The following is a 24,543-nucleotide window of genomic DNA, read 5'->3' as shown; positions in this document are numbered from 1 at the left end:
TGCCAGGTGGGTGTGACTGCCTTCCCCACTGACCTAGGAGGAAACTGAACCAGGGGCATGCGGGGGTGGGGTTGGGGGCTGGCACCAGCATCTTCTTAACTGCTGTGGGACAGGGCTTCTCAAGAGGTTGCTGGGTCCCCAGATCCACCGTGGGCTGGGGGACCACACACAGCAACACAGAAGCACGGACTCACGGCAAATACTCTTTTGGGTTCCCTGCTATTTATTTATTTACTTATTTTTGCTTGACGGTAACAAGTTCTCTCTTCTTAGGTTGCTCCAGGAAAGCACCTCGGGTAGTAATATGAATCCCATGTTTTATCACCTTCTCTTCATTGGATTTTTCTATCTGAATAGTTGGTAAGAATTTTGGAAAAAACAGACTATGATTTAAAAGCAGATGCTCAGAATCAACCAGGTCTGGATCTGAATCTAGGGACAGCTACTGATCAACTGTTAGACCTTATGCTCAGGAGCTGATTCAGGGGCGCGGCATAGAGAGATCTGCATTTCTGACAAGTTCCCCAGTGATGTAGAGGCGGCCAGTCAGAAGACCATGGTAAAAAACAAAAAACCACCCTGGAATGTCTTGGTCATTATTAATAATTACACTCCGCTTCCTAACTACAGAATCGGTCAGAGGCTGTGACAGCTGACATCACAACTCTGCAAGGAGGGCGTCTTGTTTGTCCCCAAAGACTGCAGCCCAACAGGGTGAGAACTCTGCAGCCAGAGCACACTTCTCTTTCCCTCCTGCCTGGACCGGGGCCAATGGCTCACCTTGAACAGCTAGGAAGCTGGGAATGCTGAAACAGTTCTCCTGTCTAAGCTATATTCCTTCAAACTACCTGGCAAAAAAACCCAAAAAGACAAAAAAACAAAAACCAATATAGCAAGTTCAAGTCTCCTAACTTATCTGTAAGCTCAAGACACTTGCCTTCTCAGACCACAGTAACAAAATGGAGGATTTTCTCATGTATCAAGTTTATGTAACACATATGTGTGCATCTCTATCTGTATGAGTGTTATTATCCATGACCATGTTGTCTAAAGGGGGGTGGGGTGTAGAGAAATGACAAATACCAAAAAATATATCTGTACATATATAGTGTCTCTAACTAGCTTGGTCCCTAGCATGTGGGGAAAAGCACCCACAGGGGGCAGTTGCTATGAACAACAGTTCCCTTTTTCTAGGGTTGAGAGGAAGGGTAGGGGTTGAATGGTGAGACACCTGACTGAACCGGGTAAACCAGCAGTGGAGACGCAGAGTAAAACTAGAAAATAATGATTAAAAGCTTCCAAACTAGTCCTGACGTTCTAATTTGGTGACCATTATTGCTCACAAAGGAAGCACCATTTATCTCTGCCATCCTTCAGCATTCCTCTCTGAATTCCTCCCCTTTTTTCCTAGAAGCCCACAACCTAACGTTCTCTTAAATCTGTCAGCCCTTTCGGGTAGCGCATTTTTACCTCCTTCCTCCAGGACGGGATCAACATGCCCATCTTCCAAGGGCTCCCTGCCCAGTGATCAGGGGAAAGCAGTTGTTTGAGGTGTGAATGCGGCTAGAAAGGTTTGCATGAGAAAGGTGATTTTCAAACGCCTACCTGGAAGGGTGGGAGGCACAGAATGGGCTGGTGACGTGTGAAAAAACGGAGCTGCTCTGGCAGGCTCCCAATCCTCTCCCTTCAAGCTTGCCCCGAGTCTGTCAGCTTTCCTGGGTTGCATACACGGACTCAAATCAACACAAGAGCCCTGCATCATCCTCACACCTCTCTCCCAGTATGAGGAGCAGCTTGTGACTTCCCTGCACCCTGCACAGTCAGCACACCCAAACTCATTGCCTGGACAGCCAGAAGGGGCTCAAGTGTTCCCAGTCACTCAACAGGAATCACAGCTCTCAGAATGCAGTGAGTTTCCAGAAGGAAGTTCCCACTGGGGTCCCCAAAGCAGCCCCAGGGCAAAGCTCTGTGACCAAACCGCTGTGATCAAAAGGTCAGACACTCCTGACTGTTTAGAGTCCTGTATGAGATCGCCTGCTTTTTTGTTTCTGAAAAATCCCCTGCATGGGCCAAGTTTAGGATAGGATGTGAATTTAAAAAATGAGTGATGAATAAAACTTGACGGTCATATATAAATGTATCTTTTTCAGGGAGAAAGAACAGGCTCTGTTCGTTGTTAAAGTATATAAGCTGAAACGAAGTCTGGCTGTAAAGAAAGCTGAAGAGGAGGATGGGGAGAATTACTGAAAATCTGAACCACGTCTAATGAGGCTTGGTCTCCTGTAGTAGAGAGGATATACCATGGTCGGCTGTCTAGTTTAAAGCCACGCACATTAGGAAACACAGCCCTGGCGGTGGTGAGGTATCTCGACCGGCTTAAACACTCATTTATTTCCAGACTATGCAGAAACTCATTCCCTGTTATAAAGACTTGACACCTTTCTGAGCCCATCCTTTCTCAGAGAACAGCGGACAAAGAGACACTTTTACAAATCTGAAAACCCAACAGGCCTCAAATCTTATAGAACCTGAAACTTTAAAAGTTCATCTGTTTCCATGGTGATGTGTGCATATCAAGGGGACAATCCCTCCAGCTTGAAGCCCACTAACTTGTTCATCCTCTACGATCCCCCTTCAGACAAGCACTTAGCAAGTGGACAGAAGCTCGTCAACAATGGTTGACTTGAACTCAGTGTCCTTACACCACCACTAGAACTCAGTAAAAAAAAAGGGTGCCCCTGCAAGGTTTCAAATCTGAAAGCTACGTTTTCTTTCATTTTGGTTCATCAAGGTCAATCGACAGCCCCCTGTGGACCAACTAATTTCCCCTACCTTCTCCTCTTTCTAAATTGTCCAAAGAAGTCTTTAAAAAGGCTCCTGACTAACTGGTATTATTCAGTGAAGGGTCAATCAAGAGAAATAAGAACAGGTCCTAGAAATAAAGGTCTAGCAAATGACAGATTCACATTACATGTTTGTTTCCAAGATTATCAACACGGGCAACTGCACCGCAATTTCTACATCAATTTTGCTTTGCAAATGACATCTAAGATACCAAAGGTGAACTTGAAACTGAGCTTTTTATTAAATAACTGAAGTGGGGATTTAATTGGCCTAGGCCAAGGCCGAAACTGCTTCCTCAGTCCCATGTGCAAGGAGCAGTCCTACCTGCAGACGGCGCTCTCATGTGCAGTGACAAGAGGACTATCTTCCAGGTAGCATTTGTTTGGGGGAGCCAGGTTTTGAAATCAGGGTGACACCAAGATTTAAGTGTTAAATGAATGCGAGCCACTTTCTCATTCTGCAGCAAATTACTTCTTTCTCTGTTTCCTGGACCAGCTTTAACAGTGAGCTGACATACATACAGGTTCATAGCAATTTAGAATAATTCACTTGTATCATGACTGCAATAATAATATAGGAGTTAAAAATATAGATTTCTTTCCCAAAAAAGACTGCTGCAAAACAGTAAGTGCTGGGGCGCCTGGGTGGCTCAGTGGGTTAAAGCCTCTGCCTTCGGCTCAGGTCATGATCCCAGGGTCCTGGGATGGAGCCCCTTGTCGGGCTCTCTGCTCAGCAGGGAGCCTGCTTCCCTCTCTCTCTCTGCCTGCCTCTCTGCCTACCTGTGATCTCTGTCTGTCAAATAAATAAATAAAATCTTAAAAAAAAAAAAAAAACAAACAGTTAAGTGCTTCACCTTTTAACTGTCTTTATTCTGATCTGGTTTTAATAGTTAATGAGGCCAAAATCCTGCCAATGCTACTACTTGCCAAGTGGAAAATGGATTAATTTATAAAGATTCCTGGTACAAAAGCCATAGTAGGAGATGCTCAATAACTGTTTCCTGCATGAGTGAAAAAAAGTTACATAGTTATGTAACTGACACTTAGTTTCTCCACCAATTTGAATGGGAGAGCAAACACTCCTATAGCAGGAAAGGAAAATAGCCATAAACTAACAGTAAAAATCAGGAAAATGCCTTTTTTAAACTGGGTAGCTAATCCTAACAGCTCCAGATAACCATCATAAGAAAGTTCTGTTACAATTGCTTTGGCTGTTAAACCCACTACACTCCCTTCATGTTTATAGAAGTCTGATTCCCTCTTTAAGAAAGAGTAGCCCTCCCAAATTAAAAACAAGACTTTGGTGACAATTTCAGTAATACATAAAATGTATGTCTGTTTGTTTGGGGTTTTTTCCTAGTAAGCAGAGAGATAGATTATTCCTTCTGCCTTCCCACACTAAGCACCTGAAGGAAGACTGCTTCCCCAGCGCAATCAACATCCGACTTCTCAAAGGCAATGTCACTAAAGACCGCGTGTGCCCCACAGAGAGGCTACTCCAATTTTCATTTGGGAAACTGTACAGACCGACTCTGGCCCCTAGTGAAGCCAATGAAATAGACACAGACCATGTGCTCCACCAACCCCAGAATCTCCCCACTACTTATTCCCTACCTGCAGAATTCCTTAGAAGTATTTCCGGAAATAATGTGGGTTAAAGTCAAATAAGAACTGAAGACACCTTTGGCACAAGCTTATAAATGTGTCTAAGTCTATTTTAGGGAGCTGATTTTCACATTTTTGTTTGGTGCTGGAGAGAGGCACGGTCTGTAAAAGCTTTAGCAACAAAGCTATGATATTTAGAGAATTTAAATTCTTACTATATTCTTTTCGTGTAGATGCTAAAGACTAAAGTTAGAAATCTCTGTGCCAGGATATCTAAGCTGAAGTATTGTTCTCTGAGGCAGGAAAAATGCTGTATTTTCGTGCAAGGAGAACAGCTCTGAAAAATGTAGGATGGGCTGTGCTAAACCTTTTTAAATGTACCATGTGATCTCCCAAGATTGCTAGGAAGCCGCACCGTAACTGGATCATCTTAGGTCACAACAGCTATGCAGGAGGAGGGGAGACAAGAATTGCCTTTGCTTTTAACAGCCATTCCAGAGAATTAAAGAGTGAACTCCTTAAAGCAACCATCACAACTATCACCACAACTCCTCCTCGCCACCCTCTCCCCAAAACCAACAAAAGCCAGGAAATTCACAGGAATAAAAATCACAAATTCCATAATCGTTAACCCTTGAACGCATTCCTTTTTCAACCAGTCGCACAAATGACAAACCTAGTAACACTCTCAAGAAGTCAAGTCTCAAAACGTAAAGAGTAAATGCACTTAAAGGAATAGGCCCTTCATTTTTTGAGAAACTTGCACTATTAGAAGAGATCAGAGCATCAGGGTGTGAGTATTGTCAAGAAGTCAAGAATAATATGGCCAACAGTGGAATTCCGTGCAATGCCACTTGATGGGCCTAGCTGATACTAAGGTCAGATGGCCTATGTTTATAATTAAGTAATAATGACTGAAGCTAAAGCTACACACAGCATTTCCTGAAGATTACTGACCACAAGAGGAGCTGGCCTCCTGAGACAGTGCCTTGGGCCAGTAACCCCAGCCAGTCCACAATACCCAGGAAATGCCCTGCACCTCAAATGGTTCTGTGCTTTTAATAAATACAAGAGGAAAAAGTTTAATATCGGCTTTCTACATAAACTAAACATTCATTTCATTCTTAGAATACTCAGACTTTAGAAAGTGAGCTCTGCAGGGGTTAACTAAAGAGTTTCCTGAAAACTTCTTAATGCTGATTAAAAAAACTTAAACATAAATAAAAAGCTGACTTAAATATGTGCAAAAAGAACAACTTTTTGTAGTGTTTTAACTACAAGAAACTTATGCAAAAATGTTTGCATAATAACAATCTAGCCAACATATGGACACTCAAATCTATATTTAAGTTTAATCTATATTTATCGGGCTCTAACTCAGAAAAAGAAAAGAATCCGTAGTCAGGTTTAGAGAACTGATTTATCTCACTCAGTGGAAACAAGACTATGACGGGGCAACTGCGTTCCTTAGACCAAAACAAAACCCACTAAGCAACTCCCTCCTCCATCTTCTGTGAATCTTAAGTCATGAATCTATAGGACACTATATGCCAGACAGATGCCAGCAGACAAACTGTTTCATTATTATTCCAACCAGATACAGACTTTAATAAACTTTCTCAGGCATTTAACTCTTAATCAATCAGGTGCTACTCTAAACCAGGAAGTTTTAAGGGTCTTACTTGATCAGAAGAATGTGAACATTTATTTTTGCTTTCAAAGAAAAAGCAAATCCAAGTTCTCCAAAGAAGAATTCTCCTCTCGGGGCCCTCACAACTGCAGAAAGCCACCCCCTGATCTATCGGAAATGTACCACACACACTGGAAGTAGAGAAAGACACATAGCCTGCAGGTCTTGTGTATTTTAGAGAACTTTGGTGTTTATATTACCATTCACAGCCCCTTTCTCTGCTGGCCTTGGGGCTTGCTGATTAGCTGGTAAACCTCTGAAAGGGTCAGTTTGTCCAGAACTGGAATTTCCACTTCGGAAAAAGCACAGAGGTACCTGACATCTGTTCCTTGAAGGCCTGCACTACAACCTCCAGACTCACGGGGGAAATTCCTACTTCTGCTTGATGGCAGGGAGGTCAAAGTTGTAAAACCTCCAGGGGCTACGGAATAGAGCACAGTGCCCAAAGACCTCTGGTTTCTGGCTCCTAGAGAAGTCTCCAAAAGAGGAACACAATTTTAAGAATATGAACCTATTCCTCTAAATAATAAGACCAAAAGCATCCAGGGAAGCCCTCCATCTCCCCCTAAAATTTGGTACTGCTCAGAATGAAATAATTTTAATATTAAAACAGTTCCCTAATCCTTGATGAGGACTCTGAAGTCCAGAGAGGTGAACTGATTTGCCCAAGGTGGCTCAGCTTCTGGGCTATGTACAGCTCTTCACCGTGGGTGTTCTTGCCACACTACTGTGCTACTGGGTCTTAATTAAACATCTCCATTCTTGAGTCTTATCTGCCCTCTAGATGGTGAGTCTCATGGGGCAAGACACGGGCAGCAAGGTTTGGTGACCGCGGTGCTGGGCACCACGGGGCACAGAGTCTGGCTGGTAGTGCAGATACCTGTTCTATTAACAAGTGACTTCAGTTTCTGGAAACTACACCCCAAACATCACTTCACATTCAGCTACCTGTTAGAGCATAAACTGGCACTGGACTGCCAATCTCTCCACTCCCCACCCACATACAGGAAGTGGGCCTGGCATGTTCTCTTTTTTATACGGAACCTTTTTTTTCTTTTTTTAATCTTCGTAAGTTATGGGTAATATGCAACAGAGTATTTTAATGGTTGCTTTATTCAAATATATTTAAAGTAACTGCTTCCTTTATATGCATGGTATTCCCCCACCCTGCCTTAGATGACTCCTGCGTTCAATGGAGAGGCCGGCTGCCTCCAACCCTTTTGTTCTGCAAACTCTGAAGTTTTAGCCTGACTGCGCAGCAGGGATTTAGGGAGCGTGCCTTCCCACATCTTTTAAGGTTAGATGTAAACTTTCCTGAAAAGCACCAAGAGTTAAGCTTCTACGAGTGAGCTCCAATCTGATTCAGTATATTTAGTACTTTTTAAAACTCCTCCCCGCCCCCAACCCAGACCTGCATTAGCAAAAGTTAGTCCCAAATGGTACCACAGAAACATTTCATGCATAGAGTTTGGTTTGGTTACCTGGGTGGGGGAAACAAGAGCAGGTGAAACTACTGTGGGAGAATTGGTGCTTCTGTGCCCATTGGCTTCTGGAAGAAGAGGCAGGGGGTCGTGTTTCACGGAAACCACCACCACCGCATCCACAGGCTCCGAGGGGCGGATACAAAGTCTTTTGGGGGAAGAGGGGCCGCAGATATCCCCCGACCCGAACACGGACTCGTACAGAGCGCGCTTGGGCGCAGCCTCGGATTTCACGTCGGGCCCGACCTGGCTGTCTTTGGGGAGGATATAGGTGTTCCCCAGCGAGGGCGGCTGGGGGCGGTGGTGGTGGGAGGGATGGGTGGGGGGATGGTGGGAGTGGTGCCGAGCCGCCCCGTTCAGAGCCTCCGCGTAGCAGCCCTGCGGGGCGGGTGAGCCCAGTTTGGTGCCGATGCCAGCGATGCTGTTGAGCGTGGCGATGGAGACCGCGCCGATGCAGTGGTTGGTGTAGGTCTTGGAGAGCTTGGCCGCCTTCGAGAGCATCTGCATCCTGGTGCCCAGCAAGTTCTTGCCGATGGCTTTGTTCTCGTACCAGGTCACATCGCCCTCGCTGCAGTGGTCCCGGGGCCGCTGGAAGAACGCCTTGCAGAGTGGGTTGCGCTTCGACAGGTACTTCACGAAGCTGGCGTAGGGGCAGAACTCGGTGCCCGTCTCGTACATGCGGGGCAAGTTCTCCTCGTCGCTGCTCTCTGCACGCTTCTTGCTCCACGACGACGAGCGCGACTTGTGGTAGGGCCCGAGGGACTTAAAGTAGACGAACTTGCGGCCGTCCTCGTCCATAGCCAGCCCAAAGGAGTCCTCCTCCAGCTCGCGCTGGTTCTCGCGGCCGCGCGTGCAGAAGTACATGCACGTCTCGAACCAGACCTTGTTGAGCAGCCCGAAGGGCGTGTTGGTGCTGAAGACGCTGGAGGTGTAGAGCTTGCGCAGGTCGGCACGCGTGATGGCTTGCTTCTGCACCACCGGCCCGGCGCCCTGCTCCTCGAGCTTGCGGATGACCGCGGCCAGCGTCAGGTTGGCGCTGCGCAGCTCGGGGTCCTTGGTGAGGTCGAGCGTGCGGCAGTACGGGGGCTCGTTGAGGTAGCGGTTGAGGGAGCTGCGGATGCTGATGAGCGACGACTTGCTGTAGAGCTGGCCGCTCTTGGAGCGGGCCTCGGCGTAGAAAGAGCGCAGCACGCGGCACAGCGCCCCCTTGTCCATGGTCTCGAAGTCCGGGCTCTGCGCCTTCTCGCTCAGGTACTCCCGGAAGATGCGCACGGCGTAGCGGGTGGCCAGCCGGGTGTTCTCGCTCAGCCGGGCCCGCTCGGGGCGCTGCAGCACGTCGGGGTCCAGCTCGGCGCTGTCCCCGGGCGGCCCGCCGCGGGCCCGGGGCGCCAGCAATCGCGGCGGCGCCTCGGGCTCCAGCGCGGCGCTCTGGTCCATATTGATCATATGGACCGGCTCGGGTTCCAGCTCCTCCCCGGCCGAGTCCTCGGGCTCCAGGGGCTCATCCCAGTCCAGCCCCATCTCCTCCTCCTCCTCGTCCTCCTCCAGCCCCCCACCTCCGTCCTCCTCCTCCTCCTCCTCGTCCCCCGTTATCTGCACCTCCTGGATCTCGTCGTCCTCCTCCTCTTCCTCCTCCTCCTCGCCCGCGCTGCAGTAGTGCGGGCGGCCGTGGCGGCGGCCGCGGCCCCCCGCACCGCGCTCGCCCTCGCCCCGCTCCCCATTGTTCTCGGCGGCGGCGGCGGCGGCGCTGGCGCTGCCGCCCGCGCTGGTGTTACAGTCCCCGCTGCCAGGCATTCTCGCCATATTGCCGTCTCTCTGCCAGTCCTCGGGCAGGGCGCATGCGCTATATTGGACCGCAGCGCTGAGAGCTTTTGTGTTTAATGACCTTCAGCTACCGGGAGGCAAAGCCGGGCTCTTAAAGGAGCCGCGCTCCAATTGTCAGTTTGGAGCGCAGCTCCGGAGGGGCAGCGGCGCGCAGGGGATGGAGGGGAAGGGAGGCGGGGGTAAGTTAGACAGGGAGATGGTAAAGGACGGGGGCTGGCTGGACCCTCTTCCTCCCCAACCCCTCTCCTCACTCCTAAGAAAACTTTGAAGGGGGGGAGAAAGGGGAGGGAGAGCTGTCGGTGGGGGTGAAACACTCCCAACTTACCCTCTGGCGGAGTGGCGCGCGGGCCCGGGCGGGATAGAGGGAGGGCAGGCGGGAGGGCGGGGCGGTCTCGCTTCTCTAAGTAATGCCCGAGGAGCAGTGCCCCTTCCACCGCCCCCTCATTGCCCCCCGGAGCCGGGGGTTCCGGGAGGCGGCAGTGCCGGGCCGGCCGCGGGTGCTGCTCGGAGAAGCCCGTGTCTGAGGCCGCCCTGAGCGGAGCGGAGCAGGCAGGTTAATGAGCAGGGTGGAGGAGGCACGGCGAGGCCCCGCACCCTCTCTGCGCCCGCGGCCAGGGCGCAGCGGGCGAGGCTTGGGAGCGGGATGGGGCTGGCGGCGGCTGCTCCCCCACCTACTTGCTGGCGGCGAGGCGCGGGGGCCTGGGGCCAGCCGCACGGCTCCCAGCTCCCTTTCCGACTCTTGCAAAGGAGCGAAACACGCCCCACGTCAGCCTCATCCCTTTCGACTTTTCCGACAGCCTCTTTTAAGCTGTCATTAAAGACCTGGGGCGCTCCCCGTAGGTCTAGGACAAGTCCGCGCGGGTCCCGCCAGCCTGGGGAAGGAGCAAGAAAGAAAGACTGGGAGGGGTGGGTGGGAGAGGAGACACCGGGAGAGGCGCTCCGGACCCGAGGGACCCCTCCCCACTCGCGCTGGCCGCCGCCCTCCGTGCCTCGGAGCACACAGACACAACTCCCTCTGGCGAGGCGCTCCACCTGGTTGGAGCTAGAGCAATGCCGGTTCCGAAGGCCCGTCGGCGGGCGGGCGGGCGGGCGGAAAAAGTGAACTTGGGTCTCGGCCGCCCCCGCCACCGCCACAATTCCGGCAGTTCGGATCCCGGGCGCACTCGTTCCAAGTTTGCCAACCGCCATTCTTTCGCCCTCGGGGCTGCGCTGCCTCCGGCGCACGGGGGCGGATACCTCCGAAACTGGAAAGGCGGCCAAAGAGCTCGCCGGGTCCCGCTTTCCCATAGGAGACACTGTCCCACTTCCAGCCCAACGCCCGCCCCCGGCGCGCCCACACTCTGGGCGCGTCCTCGCGTCGCCGCCTCCCGAGCTCTCCCGACCCAGGGGCAGCGCCCCCAGAGCCGCCGGAGACCTCGGCTGTTTTCTTTGGCGGCACAGCACTGGCCACCTCCGGAGCTCGCGCTGCATCCTAATTTTCTCCTCCTCGGGCAGCCCGAATGTCCCCTGGCGCTCCCGCCAGCTTCGAATACCAGGGGCTAGGGGAACCATCTTAGCCAAGTCCTAGCAGCGCGACCCCGGGGCGTGCCGACCCTGCAGTGAAATCAGCCTCGCAAGCTTCTCCAGGGCATCCTCGGATTTGCCCCCGAGACCTAATTCTAGGCACTTCGGTTGTAGAAGTCTTGTCAATTGCCTGTCCCCGCTCCCTTCCGGATCTCCCGTCTTGCTTTCAGGGCAGTGTATAATTTTATGCATCAATAGAAACCCATCCGTCAATTTGTAATTTAAAAACAGAAGAAAAAAAAATTAAAAGTAAGGGGCGGGTAGACTAGGGCTCTGGGCCGTGTGGGTGCCTAAGTGGGAGTTGACGGTGTCTTCAGCAATCAGTGCTCGCCCTACGCGTGTTTCCTCGGCCCTGGACGCGGCAGAGCGTTGGGGAAACCGCGCCAGGTGTGAACAAGTTGGAGCAAGTCGGTGCCTTCTGGGACCCCTCCCGCTCCTCGGGCGCGCACGCACACACATACACACACACCGTACACACACGACACACGCTTTCATCCGCCTTGCAGTCCGCAGAGAACAGTCCGGGGAGGTGAGAAATTAGGTAGGTTGCACTCTTCCGGAAACATCCCCGAAGTGCTGCAGGCTTTGTCCAAAATGCACTGTGCCCCCCGTAATATGTAGGAAGGCGTTTGTTTGTTTCCCGGAGCTCAGGGCAATAGCTATGTTAGTTGCACACGCGAACCCGCGCACACCACACCAGTCGCACTGGGCTACTTCCGGAGGGCTGTCCCTTTGTCCCAGGATGCTCCCAGGTTTTCTGGACGCCCGACTATCCGGGAAGGGAATTGCAGCTGTGTTGAACCCTCAGGTGGGCGCCCAGAAAGTTACCTACCAGGGGCTGCTCTCCCGCGGCCCTCACGGGCAGCGCAGTGCACCGAGGGGCTGCGCTCTTGGAGTGGCCGGGGGACACCGGCCCACGCTCCAGCCCCAGAGCGGAGCGGCTCCCCAGGTCTCCCAGCTTAAACGGGCGAGCCCTCCTCCCGCCCCCAGCCCAGCTCCCCTCCCTGCTGGGCGAGCTGCTTTGAATTGCTTGCAATTTGCCGGAGGCGGTGTGCTGGGTTGGACGCTCCGGGAAACAAAGCAACCAAAAACAGCTCCCAGTTGACGTCAACTTATTTCCAGAAAAGAAAATAGTTTTGTGCTCCCAGGACAAAATACCCCCCAGGGCAGGTCTCTACCGGCAAAAGCCAAAGGGGAGGGGGGGGTGATGGGCAATGACAGAACCCAAAAACCCCAAGTGCAAATAAATTTTTAACGGATGTAGCAAAACAACAGCTTCAGATGCTGCCTGGACAGTTGGCAAATAATGGGCGGGACCCTCGCAGGCATCAGGAAAAACGCACCTTGGAAAGTACGCCTTTGCCTGATTTTCTGGCAGTTATGAATCCCCTTTGTGGCAGCAGTTCCTGAACAGCTACCAAAAGTCTTTGCCCATTAACGATTCTTCATCAAATATGGGAAAAGACCTCTTCAGGTTAGAACCTACAGTAGCTATCAGGAAGAACACCTGGAAAAGCCCTTCCTGCCACCACCAAAGACAAATAAATAAGTTGCTTATTTTTTTAAAACCGGGGGATGCAAAATTACAGTTGAATTCATAAAGGAGTTCAATCCCAGCTTTAGGAAAGATTCCTTAAAAACATCCTGTGGTACCATACACTTGGTACCAAACTGAGAGCATCATAAAGGCTTTCTTATTATTTGGTAAGGAGGCTGTAGTGGTTGTCTTCTGTCAGTCCCGCTGGGATCATCCACTTTGACTCTGCCCTATCATGAATTCCCCTGAACTCCCCCACCACTTAGGACTGATGGCTCCTTTGTAAGGATGATTTCTTTATTTCTTGTGCAGAATACATAGCTTCTTTACATAAACTGATTCCAGTCCTGTAGGAAACATTTATAATAATTATTTCACTGTCACAACTCATAAAAGCTGTGCCGAGATGTTTGTATCTTCAACAAGATGTTCCACGTTTTTTTAACTCTTTCCTAATCATTAAAAAGTACCATCGGTGTATTTGTGCTACTCCATTTCTTAGATTACTTGAAAGTAGAGACATGGTTATTTTGGGACAAAAAACTCCAAATGTTTCCCCCTCATTTTATAACCCACCTACTCCGGTTTCATGTTCACATGTTATGAGAGGTTATACCACACAGATACATATTCAGCTCTTTTCCCTCTTTGCTTCCAATTTACAGAGCAACATCTGTTAGAACATTGGTGTAGTTGCTTTTTATCTGCCCGTTTCCTCTGTTACATCAATATACCTTTGTAGTATAGGTTGGAGCCTGGGTCATGATGAGCACTCCAGTCATTTACATTAAATGAATGAATGAACAGATCTGTTTAGTTAGATCTATATTTAGCAAGAAACTTCTTGGTAAAAAAAAAAAAAATCTTAAAATATCATGGGTCTGGATTTCTACATTAAAAAACCAGGACAAAAAGCAACTGCAAGACATTATTGTTTGCAACTTAAAATAACTGTAAAGACTGCTTTGGTTTACTATTTCCCTACCATAATCGTCTCTCTGGGAGAACATATTCTAGGAAGTTAGGGCAGAAGTAGATTGAGGGACAGAGAAATGGACACATCAGTGTATTAAAAGAGATGGTTTGGGGAGGATTTAAATTGATAAATTCAAGAAATCTTGTGGGCTCTTGGGGGCAGACACCAGTAAAAGCATTTGGTTCATCACGTTCAAGTCATGCTTTCTTTTTTACATTATGAAATGTTTTTTAGAAATTTAGAAATAATTTTACATTATTTCTTTTTACATTATGACTAAAAGAGTCATAATGTACAATGGAGGTTAAATCGTATCTCAAATTTAAAACTATTTGATATTTGTTTCAAAGTTTCACTATGAAAGTCTGTTGAATTCACTTGAAGATCATCTTGAGTAGTATGTTTGGAACTCCGATGAAAAACAGAACCCATGTAAAGTGGAAGCAAAGAAAAATAACTCCAGAAGAGTGGAAACTGTGTCTTATATATTACTGCATTTCTGGTTCATTTTCAACAAATTCCTTAGCATATTTTAGCAGAGTGGTTGGCACGTAGTAGGCACTCAGTAAACACAAAATATTTGTATGTGGGGAGAGAGGTAACCTCAATAAAAGGATGTGTAACAGATTGGTTAAAACATCATCATTGAAAAAGGACTGCATGGGTTTAAATCCTAATTTGGCTTTACCAGTTGCCTTCTTAATTTTTTAATTATTTTTTAAGATCTTATCTGTTGACGTAATCTCTACATGTAACAGGGGGCTCAAACTTACAACCCCGAGACCAAGAGTCACGTCCTCTACCCACTGTGCCAGCCAGGTGCCCCATCTAGTTGCCTTTTTTAATGTGTTGGTTCTCTCATTATTTTATTATCTGTAGTTAATAGCTCCTACCTCATAGGATTACTTCAAGAATTGAATGAGTTAATAAGAGTAAAGCACTAGGGGCACCTGGGTGGCTCAGCGGTTTAAAGCTTCTGCCTTGGGCTCGGGTCATGATCCCAGGGTCCTGGGATCGAGCCCCACCTCGGGCTCTCTGCTCCATGGGGAGCCTGCTTCCTCCTCTCTCTGCATGCCTCTCCACCTACTTGTAATCTCTGTCTCTCAAATAAATAAATAAAATCTTAAAAAAAAAAAAAAAAGAGTAAAGCACTATATAATACAGTGTCTGGAACATTAGTAAACATTCAATTGTTAGCTCTTTATTTATTAAGGCTCTATTTTCCAGGCTTGCTTATAAAAAAGAAAAGCAAGGCCTGGAGGGTTCACAAAGATTAACCCAATGGCCCAAGGTCTCCCAGACCTTAGTAGGGCAGGGAAGTTTGGCCTCAAAGGCCACCCCTTAGCCACCTGACCACATACAGCTTTCTGGGAACCAAAGAATGAAAGAAAATAAGTCTTCAAGGGAGCAATTACCTACCGTTAAAATACTTCTGTGTGTCATTTGATTTGGGAATCAATTTTTGCAAAGCCAACATAGTACTAAGCTAAGTCCTAAGCTTGGATTGTGAGCAGAGCAGAGATGCCCTAGGAAACTGTCGTCTTTGTCACTCGGTACCTAAAACACTAGTACTATTTTCCTGGGCTGTTAAAAATAAGGACTCATCTGTGTCTTAGAAGAAATGACAGTCAAGAATGTTTGAGGCCAAAGGAATGCCCACAAACCCAACCAGACTAGAATGAGGTGTTTTCTATTGAAATCCTGGGCTGCTCTGCCTAAAGCTCCTGGGAACAAGGAGGGTACTACCTATTTTTATCGATGGTGCTTTGTCACAAAACAGGTCAGAGTGAACTTAACATAGTGAGTGACAGGAGTAGAATTTTTAGTTTCTAATTGCCACCTGGTAACTATAATTCTTGATCTTCCTACCTAATAATCACCTACCAGTCCCTGGGCTGTTTTTAAAACAAGCAATGTATGAGGGGAATGTAGTTTTCCATAAGTAAATTATACTTTTTTGTGGAGCTTAAAAGTGTGCTTTTTGTTATAATAATGGGATAATGAAACCACTTGGTTAATAAAAAATCAAATGTAAAGGCTGTCAAAGTCACACATAAAATCAGTGATATTGTTTCTTCTACTCACATCTCTTTAAAGGATAAGTGGGATTAAAGTGGATGTTAGTCCTCTTAATAAAATGTATTTCTATGCATTGCAATACTAGTGAAGGTAGAAAAAGAAGTAAAGATATGTGTTAGTGTCATGTCACAAAAACATATATATTAAATAGTGGAGGAGCTATTTATAGTTGTCTTAGAACATAAAATATTCCTGAAACTACTTGCTACCATTCAAAATAGTAGCCTATTCAGTAAACACAAAGCAAAACCAACAACAAAAATGTAAAAACCCACTTTATATCGAAATGTTGGTATGAAAATGTTATTCTCATATCTTTAAATTGTTAATACCAAGAAAGATGGCCTTTTAAGAAAGCAATGAGGCAATGTCTCAAAAGCCATAAAAATGTTCATGTTCTATGACCCAGAAATTGCTTCTGGAAATTGTCTTCTTCAGAAATACCTCATTTTCTTTGTATTTTGGTGAAGTCTGCTTTTTTGCATGTAGCCCACTTGGACAAATGAATTTTGTGGTACCTGTCACACAGTTTGCTCTAGAACAACATTTCCTAATGTCCTGGAGGTTGCTTTTGTTTACAAAGTTTAGAGAGTAATTATTTGTTGAAGGAAGGAAGGAAAAAGTTCAATTAGGGTAAAAATCATGCCTTCTCAACGTTATATAGCAATGTCAAGCGCCCTTGGATGAATATGGATAATGATGGTGACGGTAAAGGATATAAGATAAGATAAAGCAAAATAAAATCTAAAGCTCACATTTTAATACCTTCACAACTTTGAGAAATTTAAGGACTGGATTTTGAAGCTCTAGATACCAGAAATTAGAATCTAGACATATCCTGGCAATTCACAGGACGTGTGGAGGAGTGGGTATATACCTGCCCCGTGGCTATGTTTCTAAATGAACTAAAAAAGAAAAAAAAAATCCCCTTTTAAATACCCAGAAGCACTAACCCACATTTTGAACTAATTGACTTACTTTTTCTTAGAAAAGCTTAATTTAAGTGATAGGGGCACATGGGTTTATCTGAATTTTTAAAGAGGCCCTGGGATGGGGGGGGTGTTCTATTTCTTTAATTTGATGCTGGAGATCCAGGCTTTGCACCTGATGGAAGAGAACAGCCTTGGAGAGGGGTGGGAAAGCAGGAAACCTTGTGACCGCTCTATTTTGGGAATCTAAGTTTGTAGGGCCCGGACACAGCTGATACCAGTACAGAACTTGTAATTCTTCGTGTTTACTCTTCCTACAGTCTCTGCTTTGATTAGGATACCCCAAGGGCCACATGTTGTCATTATTCCAAATAAAAGCAGACTCCTCTGTCCATGATTGCATCTGTTTTACCGTCTTTTCTCTCTTTATGGCTCATTCTCTTAAAAAAAAAAAAAAAATTAGGCAAAGCTGGGTTTGTCATTCTTTTCAGATTATAAAAGCAGTGAGTCTTCATTGGAGAAGATTCAGAAAGTACAGAACTCTGGAAAAATATATATGTGCCATATTTCTTCTTTAACATTTGGTACATGCTTGCTGTGGGTCTGGTTTTTTGTGTTAGCACTCTCTCGGGTTGTTCTCATGAATATATGTGAAGGCTGTTCCTATTTTCCAGATGAGTAGATACCCAGAGGACTTAAATAACCCACCCAACATCACACAGCTAATGAGGGTCTCTCCGAAGCACCTACACTTTCTTAACAATCCACCAGACTAGAAGTACTACTTCCGGTGCCCAGAGGAAAAACACTCTTTCTACTCGGGTATATTTCCATGAACTCAATATCACTGGTTAACTGTTAAAGTACGACGTAATTCAAAATATTGTAATCAGTAGACTTTTGGCAAAAAATGCAAAGTATGAGTTCATTTGTTGAAAAAATGGAACTAAAATCATATGTGCACATTTTACAAATGAGTCTAGCAAGTCTAAAACCACAACAATGATCCTACCCTCCCCACCCTCCATTCTAGATGTTTCCATCACACTGCCTGGCACACCCCAGATCTTTCTAAGGGATGCTGCCTTGCTCACGCCACTGATGAAGGGACAGATTTGCCAAGCCAAGTATTCTATCATATGACCGCCAGCCCTGACGGATTGGATCAAGGATAGGTCCTTGGGACAAGCAATCCCTAGGCTAACTAGAACCCTGGATTAAAACTCTTGAGCCAAACAGTCTCTCTCTATATATATAGGAAACAGGACAAGAGCGAGAAGAAAAGGCAGCAGAGCCATTGAGTCAGCCCAGACCCGCTCTGAGGACTTGTTCCTGCTGAGAGCCCTGGGAGTGAGGGGCAGGGAGCTGCCTTGTATCCAGACTTCCCTTCCAGTCTGGCCCCCAGGGGGTCCTACTCTCTAGAATCCTGACCTTGGTTTCCAGTGAGGTTCCACTTCCATTATAGTCCCCCTCTATCCCTACACTTAACCCCTTGCTTATAACCAGAAAATCCTAACTGTGCCTTCCCTCTTAGCCTGGGTCCATCTCCCAAATCTCAGACTTAGTGACAGTCACCAAAATTCACCCTCTATCCAAAACTGAAACTTGGACAACATCCCTTCTTCTTCCTCCTCTGTCATGCTCTCTCTCATGCTCCATTTCTCCTAAAGCCCTAAGCCCTGCCAATTCTCACGACTTGTTTGCATTTATTTATTTATTTATTTATTTATTTATTTAACTTACTTACTTACTTTTAAGTGAGTTCAGCCCTGGGCTTGAACTCACAACCATGAGATCAAGACCTGAGCTGAGATCAAGAGTTGGATGTTGGATATTTAACCGACTGAGCGACCCAGGCGCCCCTCATGATGCCTTTGAATCCATCTATTGTCTTTCATCCAAACGTGGATTAATTATCTTAGTCGTTGTGGGCTGTGGTAGCAAAGTATCACAAACTGGGTGGATTAAACAACAGAAATGTGTTTTCTCACAATTCTGGAAGCTGGAAGTCCAAGACCATGGTGCTGTCAGGGTTCTGGTGAGACCTCTCCTCCTGGCTCGTCGAGAGCTGCCTTTTCCCTGTGTCCTCGCACGGCTCCTTCTCTGTGCATGTGCAGAGAGAGACAGATACAGATCTCTGGTGTCTTTCTCTCTCTTCTTGTAAAGACATCGGTCCTACGGGATCAGGACCCCACCCTTTTCAGCTCAACTGATTACCTCCTTAAAGTCCCCATCTTCAAACACAGCTATCCTGGGAGTTAGGGCTTCAACATATGAATTTGGGGGGTACACAGTTCAGTCCATAATTCTCTCCAAAGCTGCTCATCCTTCCTTATTTCCCATCTCTGCAGTGTACTCAACTGAGGAGCCCAGGAGTCACCGTGACTGTCCCCTCAGGTTCAGGTCCCAACTGTCCCATTCAGCCAGGGCTCGCCAGTCCCAATCCACGCCAACCCTGCTGTTCTGTGACTCAGGGAACAGAGGAGAAGCCAAGGCTGAGGCAGTGCCACCCAAGGACGAGCGAACAGCCTCCACAGGTGTCCGGGCTGGGATTAGTTTCCTGTCCTTGGAGGTCCATGTGATGCCTTCAGGTCCCTTAACTTAGCCTATTTTGTGGAGGCTCCTCTTTCTTGGAAACAACAAACACAGACGAAAACGTGCTCCCTGACAACTCCTTTAGTGGCGCCCACCGCCCCCCAACACGCACCTTACCGTCTAGCTAACAAAAGTAATCGCTCTTCCTCAAAAACGCTTTTCTCTCCTCCTGTATGCCTTGGCTCGTACACCCTCAGCCTGACATACTCTTCATCCCCTTGCTTAAATGGTTGAACTCCCAGAGAACTTTCTGGAATGATTCCACATGTTACCTCCGTTTGGAAGCCTTCCCCGCCTTCAGCAGACTCACGGGGCTCTTTCTCTGTAATAAGAGAGTCTATCGTAGTGGTGGCAGGATTCTGAATCCAGAATCTGGGTTCAGATTCTGGTTCTGCCACTTACGTGTTCTTTATTTTTAGGCAAAATTCTTTGCCTCTTTCTGTTCGTGTCTTTGTTGATAGCATCGGCGGCTGCTGTGAGGATTGAATGAGTTAATACAGAGGAAAAGCTTAGAACAGTGCCTGGCACACTGTAGGTGCTTAATAAATGCTAGCAGTCGTCATGATCCTGTGCAATATGTGTTGCACCCACCACTGGACGGTGAGACTTTCGGTCTCAACTCAAGTCCTCTGAGGCACCTTCTAGAACTGATTGTTTCTGGCCAGTCTTCCCTATGCTTCCTGCCATTCTGGGCAGACCCCTGTTTTAGCAGTTGCATGTATTATAATTGCTGGTCTCTCCTTAACCAGACTCCTTGGACTTCATTAAAAGACAGGAGATGATAATGATTATTAGTATTAATACTAGTATTAGTACTCACTTTGCCCAGTATAGTTACTGGTACACAGAAGATACTCAGCAGATGTCTGTTGCATGTGCTACAACTACAAATTCACTTTTCTGTATCATCCATTAGTCAGCAACATCCTTGTATCCATCTTATTCTTTGTATAGGGAGAGGCAGTGGTGGTAACTTAGACTGAGCATGGGCTCAGAGCCAGACATCCTGCTTTAAATCAAGGCTGTGCCACTTCCTACCTGTGCAATCATGAGCCAGCCACTTTCCAGCCTCATTCCGATGAACTTGACCCTTACCCCCAGCGTGGACTCTAGTTCACTGCATCGTGCCTTATGTCTGGACCATTAGTGACCATTCACACCCCAGGCCTTTGTCTATGCAGTTTCCCTCTGCCTCAGTTGTTTTTCCCTCTTAGGCATTTGATCCATTCCCGCTTAACTGGTAGGACCCAGCTCACGTGTCTTCGAGGCGTTCATGAAGCCATCCCCGTTCTTTGTCCTATGCTAATACTTCTGTATTCTTTTATTATAATAGTATCTCCACTGAGAGGCTCTGATGTACCTGTATGTGTGCGTATGTTCCTAAAGATCAGTTTGCAGGGTTGTAGAACGTACAGTATCTACTTAAAACAAGCCAGAGGAAACATCACAAAATATTCAAAGGAAAAAGATACTTATGGCTATATGTAGATTGATATGATAATGGGGGTTCAGTCTTCAAAAATGTCAGACCAACTTTTCTTTAAAGAGTAGCTATTCTGGGAGTCAATGAGAGGAAAGGAGGCGAAGAATTCATTAATACCGGTAAGGTCCTTTGAAGATGAAGACGGCCAGGCAAGAGTATTAAGTATCAGATTTCTGTGTAATTAGGGATCCGGTCTATTCCAGATCAGCTCCATCTCTGGCACAGCCTCACTTTATTTTTGCAAACAATTGAATTCTTTCATTCATAACCTTTCCCTTCATTTGATTATGGCTCTTAGGGGACACATCAAAGGGTTTGGAGATCATCATTTGAATCAGGTTCTCTTTATATATGAGGTGGTGGAAATGAAATCCTTATCTTCCCTTCAGTTTTCCAAACAGGAGGAAGCCATTCTCTCTTTGAAAACGAAGGGAGGGGCACCTGGGTGGCTCAGTGGGTTAAAGCCTCTGCCTTCAGCTCAGGTCATGATCCCAGGGTCCTGGGATGGAGCCCCGCATCGGGCTCTCTGCTCAGCAGGGAGCCTGCTTCCTCCTCTCTCTCTGCCTGCTTCTCTGACTACTTGTGATCTCTGTCTGTCAAATAAATAAATAATTTAAAAATCTAAAAAAAAAAGAAAGAAAAAGAAAAGAAAACGAAGGGAGCCTTCCCAGAATGGGCTCTGCGCCTTAGGTCTCTGAGAGAGAAAGCCCAACAAGAACACCAGAAGGTGCATTCTAGAGTTTTCCCTGCCCACCTGCAAGAAATAAACACACGTCTTTATCCGAGGACTTTCATTTTGTGGGCATTGTTTCGATTCTTTTGAGTCCCAACTCACTTTTTTGAATAAATTAAACTGTCTCTAATTTGCTGCTTGATGCTTCTGTGGGGGTGAGCATACTTCGCTTCCAGAACTTCTTCCCTGTGGGATGTTGAAGTGTTAGTGCCAATTTCTTTTTTCCCCAAAAGGAGATGGAAGAATCAGGTTTGGTACTAAGCATTAACTCAGCAGTGCTTGCTAAACTCTTTGAAATCATTAGATGAAAGGCAAAAATAAATCTGTACTAAGTATACATATCATCACTGTTTTTGTTATTATTGTGGGAATCTGCCATTCAAAGAGTATTTTTTTACTGAATAATTTTCTCTCTGAATTTATGATATCTTCAGTTTTATTTAGGAAAAATATGGTTCTTTCATAGGCATTCCTTAGATTTCTCACTGAAAGTAGCTTTTTAGGTTCGTAGAGTCTGAAGCCAATGGGATACTGTCCATCTGTTCCTTCACCCTATACCTCATGCCTAACACAAACCCAAGGTCATAGTAGGGACCAACCACCACCGGTTGAACGGAATGAAATCTGATGGCTTGCCATTTTGAAATGGGATGAAATCGCTATAATTAAATACTGTGTCTTTTTCAATAAAGTCAACGCAGACTTTTCGGCAATTTTAACCACTCTTCTTCTCAAGGATCCGGTTTTCCAGGCTTCGACGTCTGTCCCAGGATCCCAGCAGTGTGTCTGTGGTCTGAGCAGGGCAGCAGGAAGCCGGATTCCAAGGACAGCGAGTCCGCCGGGGTTCCTCCTGCCCTGTGTTTTCCCTGGCTGCGCTTCCTACCCCACCAGGTCCACACCTGCACTGCCGAGGCACCAGACCAGTTCCACCGAGCTCCTTCTGGCTCTCCTAAAACAAACCAACAAAAGCTTGCCACTCCCGGCGTGGGGCACCGCCAGGCTCCGAGGTGCTTAACAATTCACTGAGAAGACAGCTCTGAAATTGCTGCTGCCTGCAGAGGGGGAGGGCGGGTATATATAGAGATTTCCAACTTGATGAATCTGTTTGGGAAGTCTGAATTTGCAGTTTGGGGAGCGAGCTTGTTCAGGGACCGTCTGCGTGAACATTCTGCTGGAGCAGCCTGCGTGCTGAATTCATGAGGCTGGCACTTGACGGTTCAGCTTGACTCTGCAGGCTCTGTGGTCTCATCCCAAAGTCACAGCCCACACAACTGGCATTTCCCCTGGTGGCTTGGAGAACCTCAGACAAGAATCCCCAAGCTCTGTTTCAGAGGCCAGATTTTGAAGGGGAGAGGGAAGGGCAGTCATGAAGCCATCTGTTTCTTTGCACCCAGGTATCTCTGCCCTTATGTCCTCGGGCCACTTCGGGCCTCAGCTTCGAGGATGGTGCCACAAAAGGCTGCTTCCTGAGACAAGAGAACAAGGGAAGGTTTCCTTCCCTGCTGCAGAAAGCTCTCTGGGAGCTAGGGAAGAAGGGAAAGGACTCTGAGAGTCCCCTGCCGCCGTCTCTCTCCCAGGGGAGCTCAAATACTCATCGGGCTTCCTGTGATACTCGTTGCCTGTTATTCCACAAATTACTTTTTTTTTTTAAAGATTTTATTTATATATTTGACAGAGAGAGAGAGAGAGATCACAAGTAGGCAGAGAGGCAGACAGAGAGAGAGAGAGAGAGAGAGAAGGAAGCAGGCTCCCTGCAGAACAGAGGGGCCGATGCGGGGCTTGATCCCAGGACCCTGAGACCATGACCTGAGCTGAAGGCAGACACCCAACCCACTGAGCCACCCGGGCGCCCCAACACAAATTACTTTTTTAAGAAGATATATCCGCACAACACTGACGTCTCTATCTTTTGGTACATCTCCCAGGACAGGGCACTGGTTGGCTTCTGCTCATCTCTATGTTAGGATAAGAAATCTCCAGGCATTTGTCAATGTTTCCAGAAATGTGTTACTAATTCTAAGATGTGGATATTGGAAAATTATTTGCATAGAAATTATATGAAACCATCCTGGAATTTATTTGCAACCCCAACGTGCTTTCTCGAGAGTAAATTGTTACGGCTCCAAAGGAAGACCCATCTTAGGGCTGACGTGGGAATGAGAGGAAACTGCTGTTGTTCTGGACACTTGGTCCAGTACTTTTCCTTTTAAAACACCCACCGTAGCAGAATGGAATGGAATACACACTTTGAAGATGATGACTGTGATTTCCTCTAATCCATGTCAAAAAAGCCGTTGTCTCTGAATGTGATCCCATTAGAAGAAAACCAACAAAAAAATGATGTATTTTCAGAAAAATACTGTTTATGAAATCAAAGCCAAGATAATCAAAGCCTTACTTTCTTAAACATCTGTAGGATTTTAAGTTAGGACTTTTTTAGATTATTTTCTTCTGTGACCACTTGAAAATTCATTCCCTGCTTCCTCTCGATTTAAAATAAGACATGATTAACAGAGTCCACAAGGTGATGTTAAGTGAAACCCCAAATACAGCAAAAGTAATGCAAGTGGAATTATCAAGGGGAATGAGTGAGTGGAGGAGTTCAATATAAATGGAGCAGCTCATGCATTTTTAATGATTTCGTTTCTTCAACATGAAACAAAAACAAGGAGGTAGGTAAGGTGTAAAGGCAGTCATTTATATAATCATTGCATCTAAAACCGTTACACCATAGAATAATAGAAGTAAAAAAAAAATAGAGTAATTAGCATGATCCATTGAGAGCTTAATCAAGGCCAACACTGTTTGCTGCCTGTTAATTTGTAACTAATTTGCTGCTGTTGATACACTTTGAGACTGAACGCTATAGAATGGAGGTGGATCCTGGAAACTTCAGCACAGAGCCCTGACACCTTCTGGTGCTAAGCTGACCTTCATGTTGGTACTGTTGAAAAAACCCAAAGTTGCATTCCAAATGTATCTTCTTTGGGAAAATGAAATGTCCGTCCTTCTTCTCCCTCCCCCCACTTTTTCTTTTGAGGTAGAAAATTTGGTTTGGGTTGGGGGAAGGAAGAGAATTTACTATTTAACACTTAATTTTAATTTTTTTGATTTTATTTATTTATTTGACAGAGATCACAAGTAGGCAGAGAGGCAGGCAGAGAGAGAGAGGGGGTGGGGGAAGCAGGCTCCCCACTGAGCAGAC

At 46.6% G+C, this 24,543-nt stretch overlaps 1 protein-coding gene across 3 annotated transcripts in view; it reads right to left on the bottom strand.

The window, feature by feature from the left end:
• KCTD1 (potassium channel tetramerization domain containing 1) overlaps positions 1–24,543 on the bottom strand; it is a 176,793-nt gene that overhangs the window by 80,422 nt on the left and 71,828 nt on the right. Inside the window, exon 1 of one of the 3 annotated variants that reach the window (XM_032859719.1) lies at positions 9,769–10,278. The exons of 1 other annotated variant lie outside the window; for it this stretch is intronic. Coding sequence is in view for 1 of the 2 variants with exons in the window: in XM_032859717.1 (XP_032715608.1) it covers positions 7,620–9,422 (1,803 nt within the window). In the remaining variant the exon portion in view is untranslated. One more of the 3 variants, XM_032859717.1, reaches the window with a different exon arrangement.

Source organism: Lontra canadensis, unplaced genomic scaffold (assembly GCF_010015895.1).
Source record: "Lontra canadensis isolate GAN:19392208 unplaced genomic scaffold, GSC_riverotter_1.0 scaffold17, whole genome shotgun sequence".
Classification (NCBI taxonomy): Eukaryota; Metazoa; Chordata; class Mammalia; order Carnivora; family Mustelidae; genus Lontra; species Lontra canadensis.
This window is presented reverse-complemented; position numbering and strand designations above follow the sequence as displayed.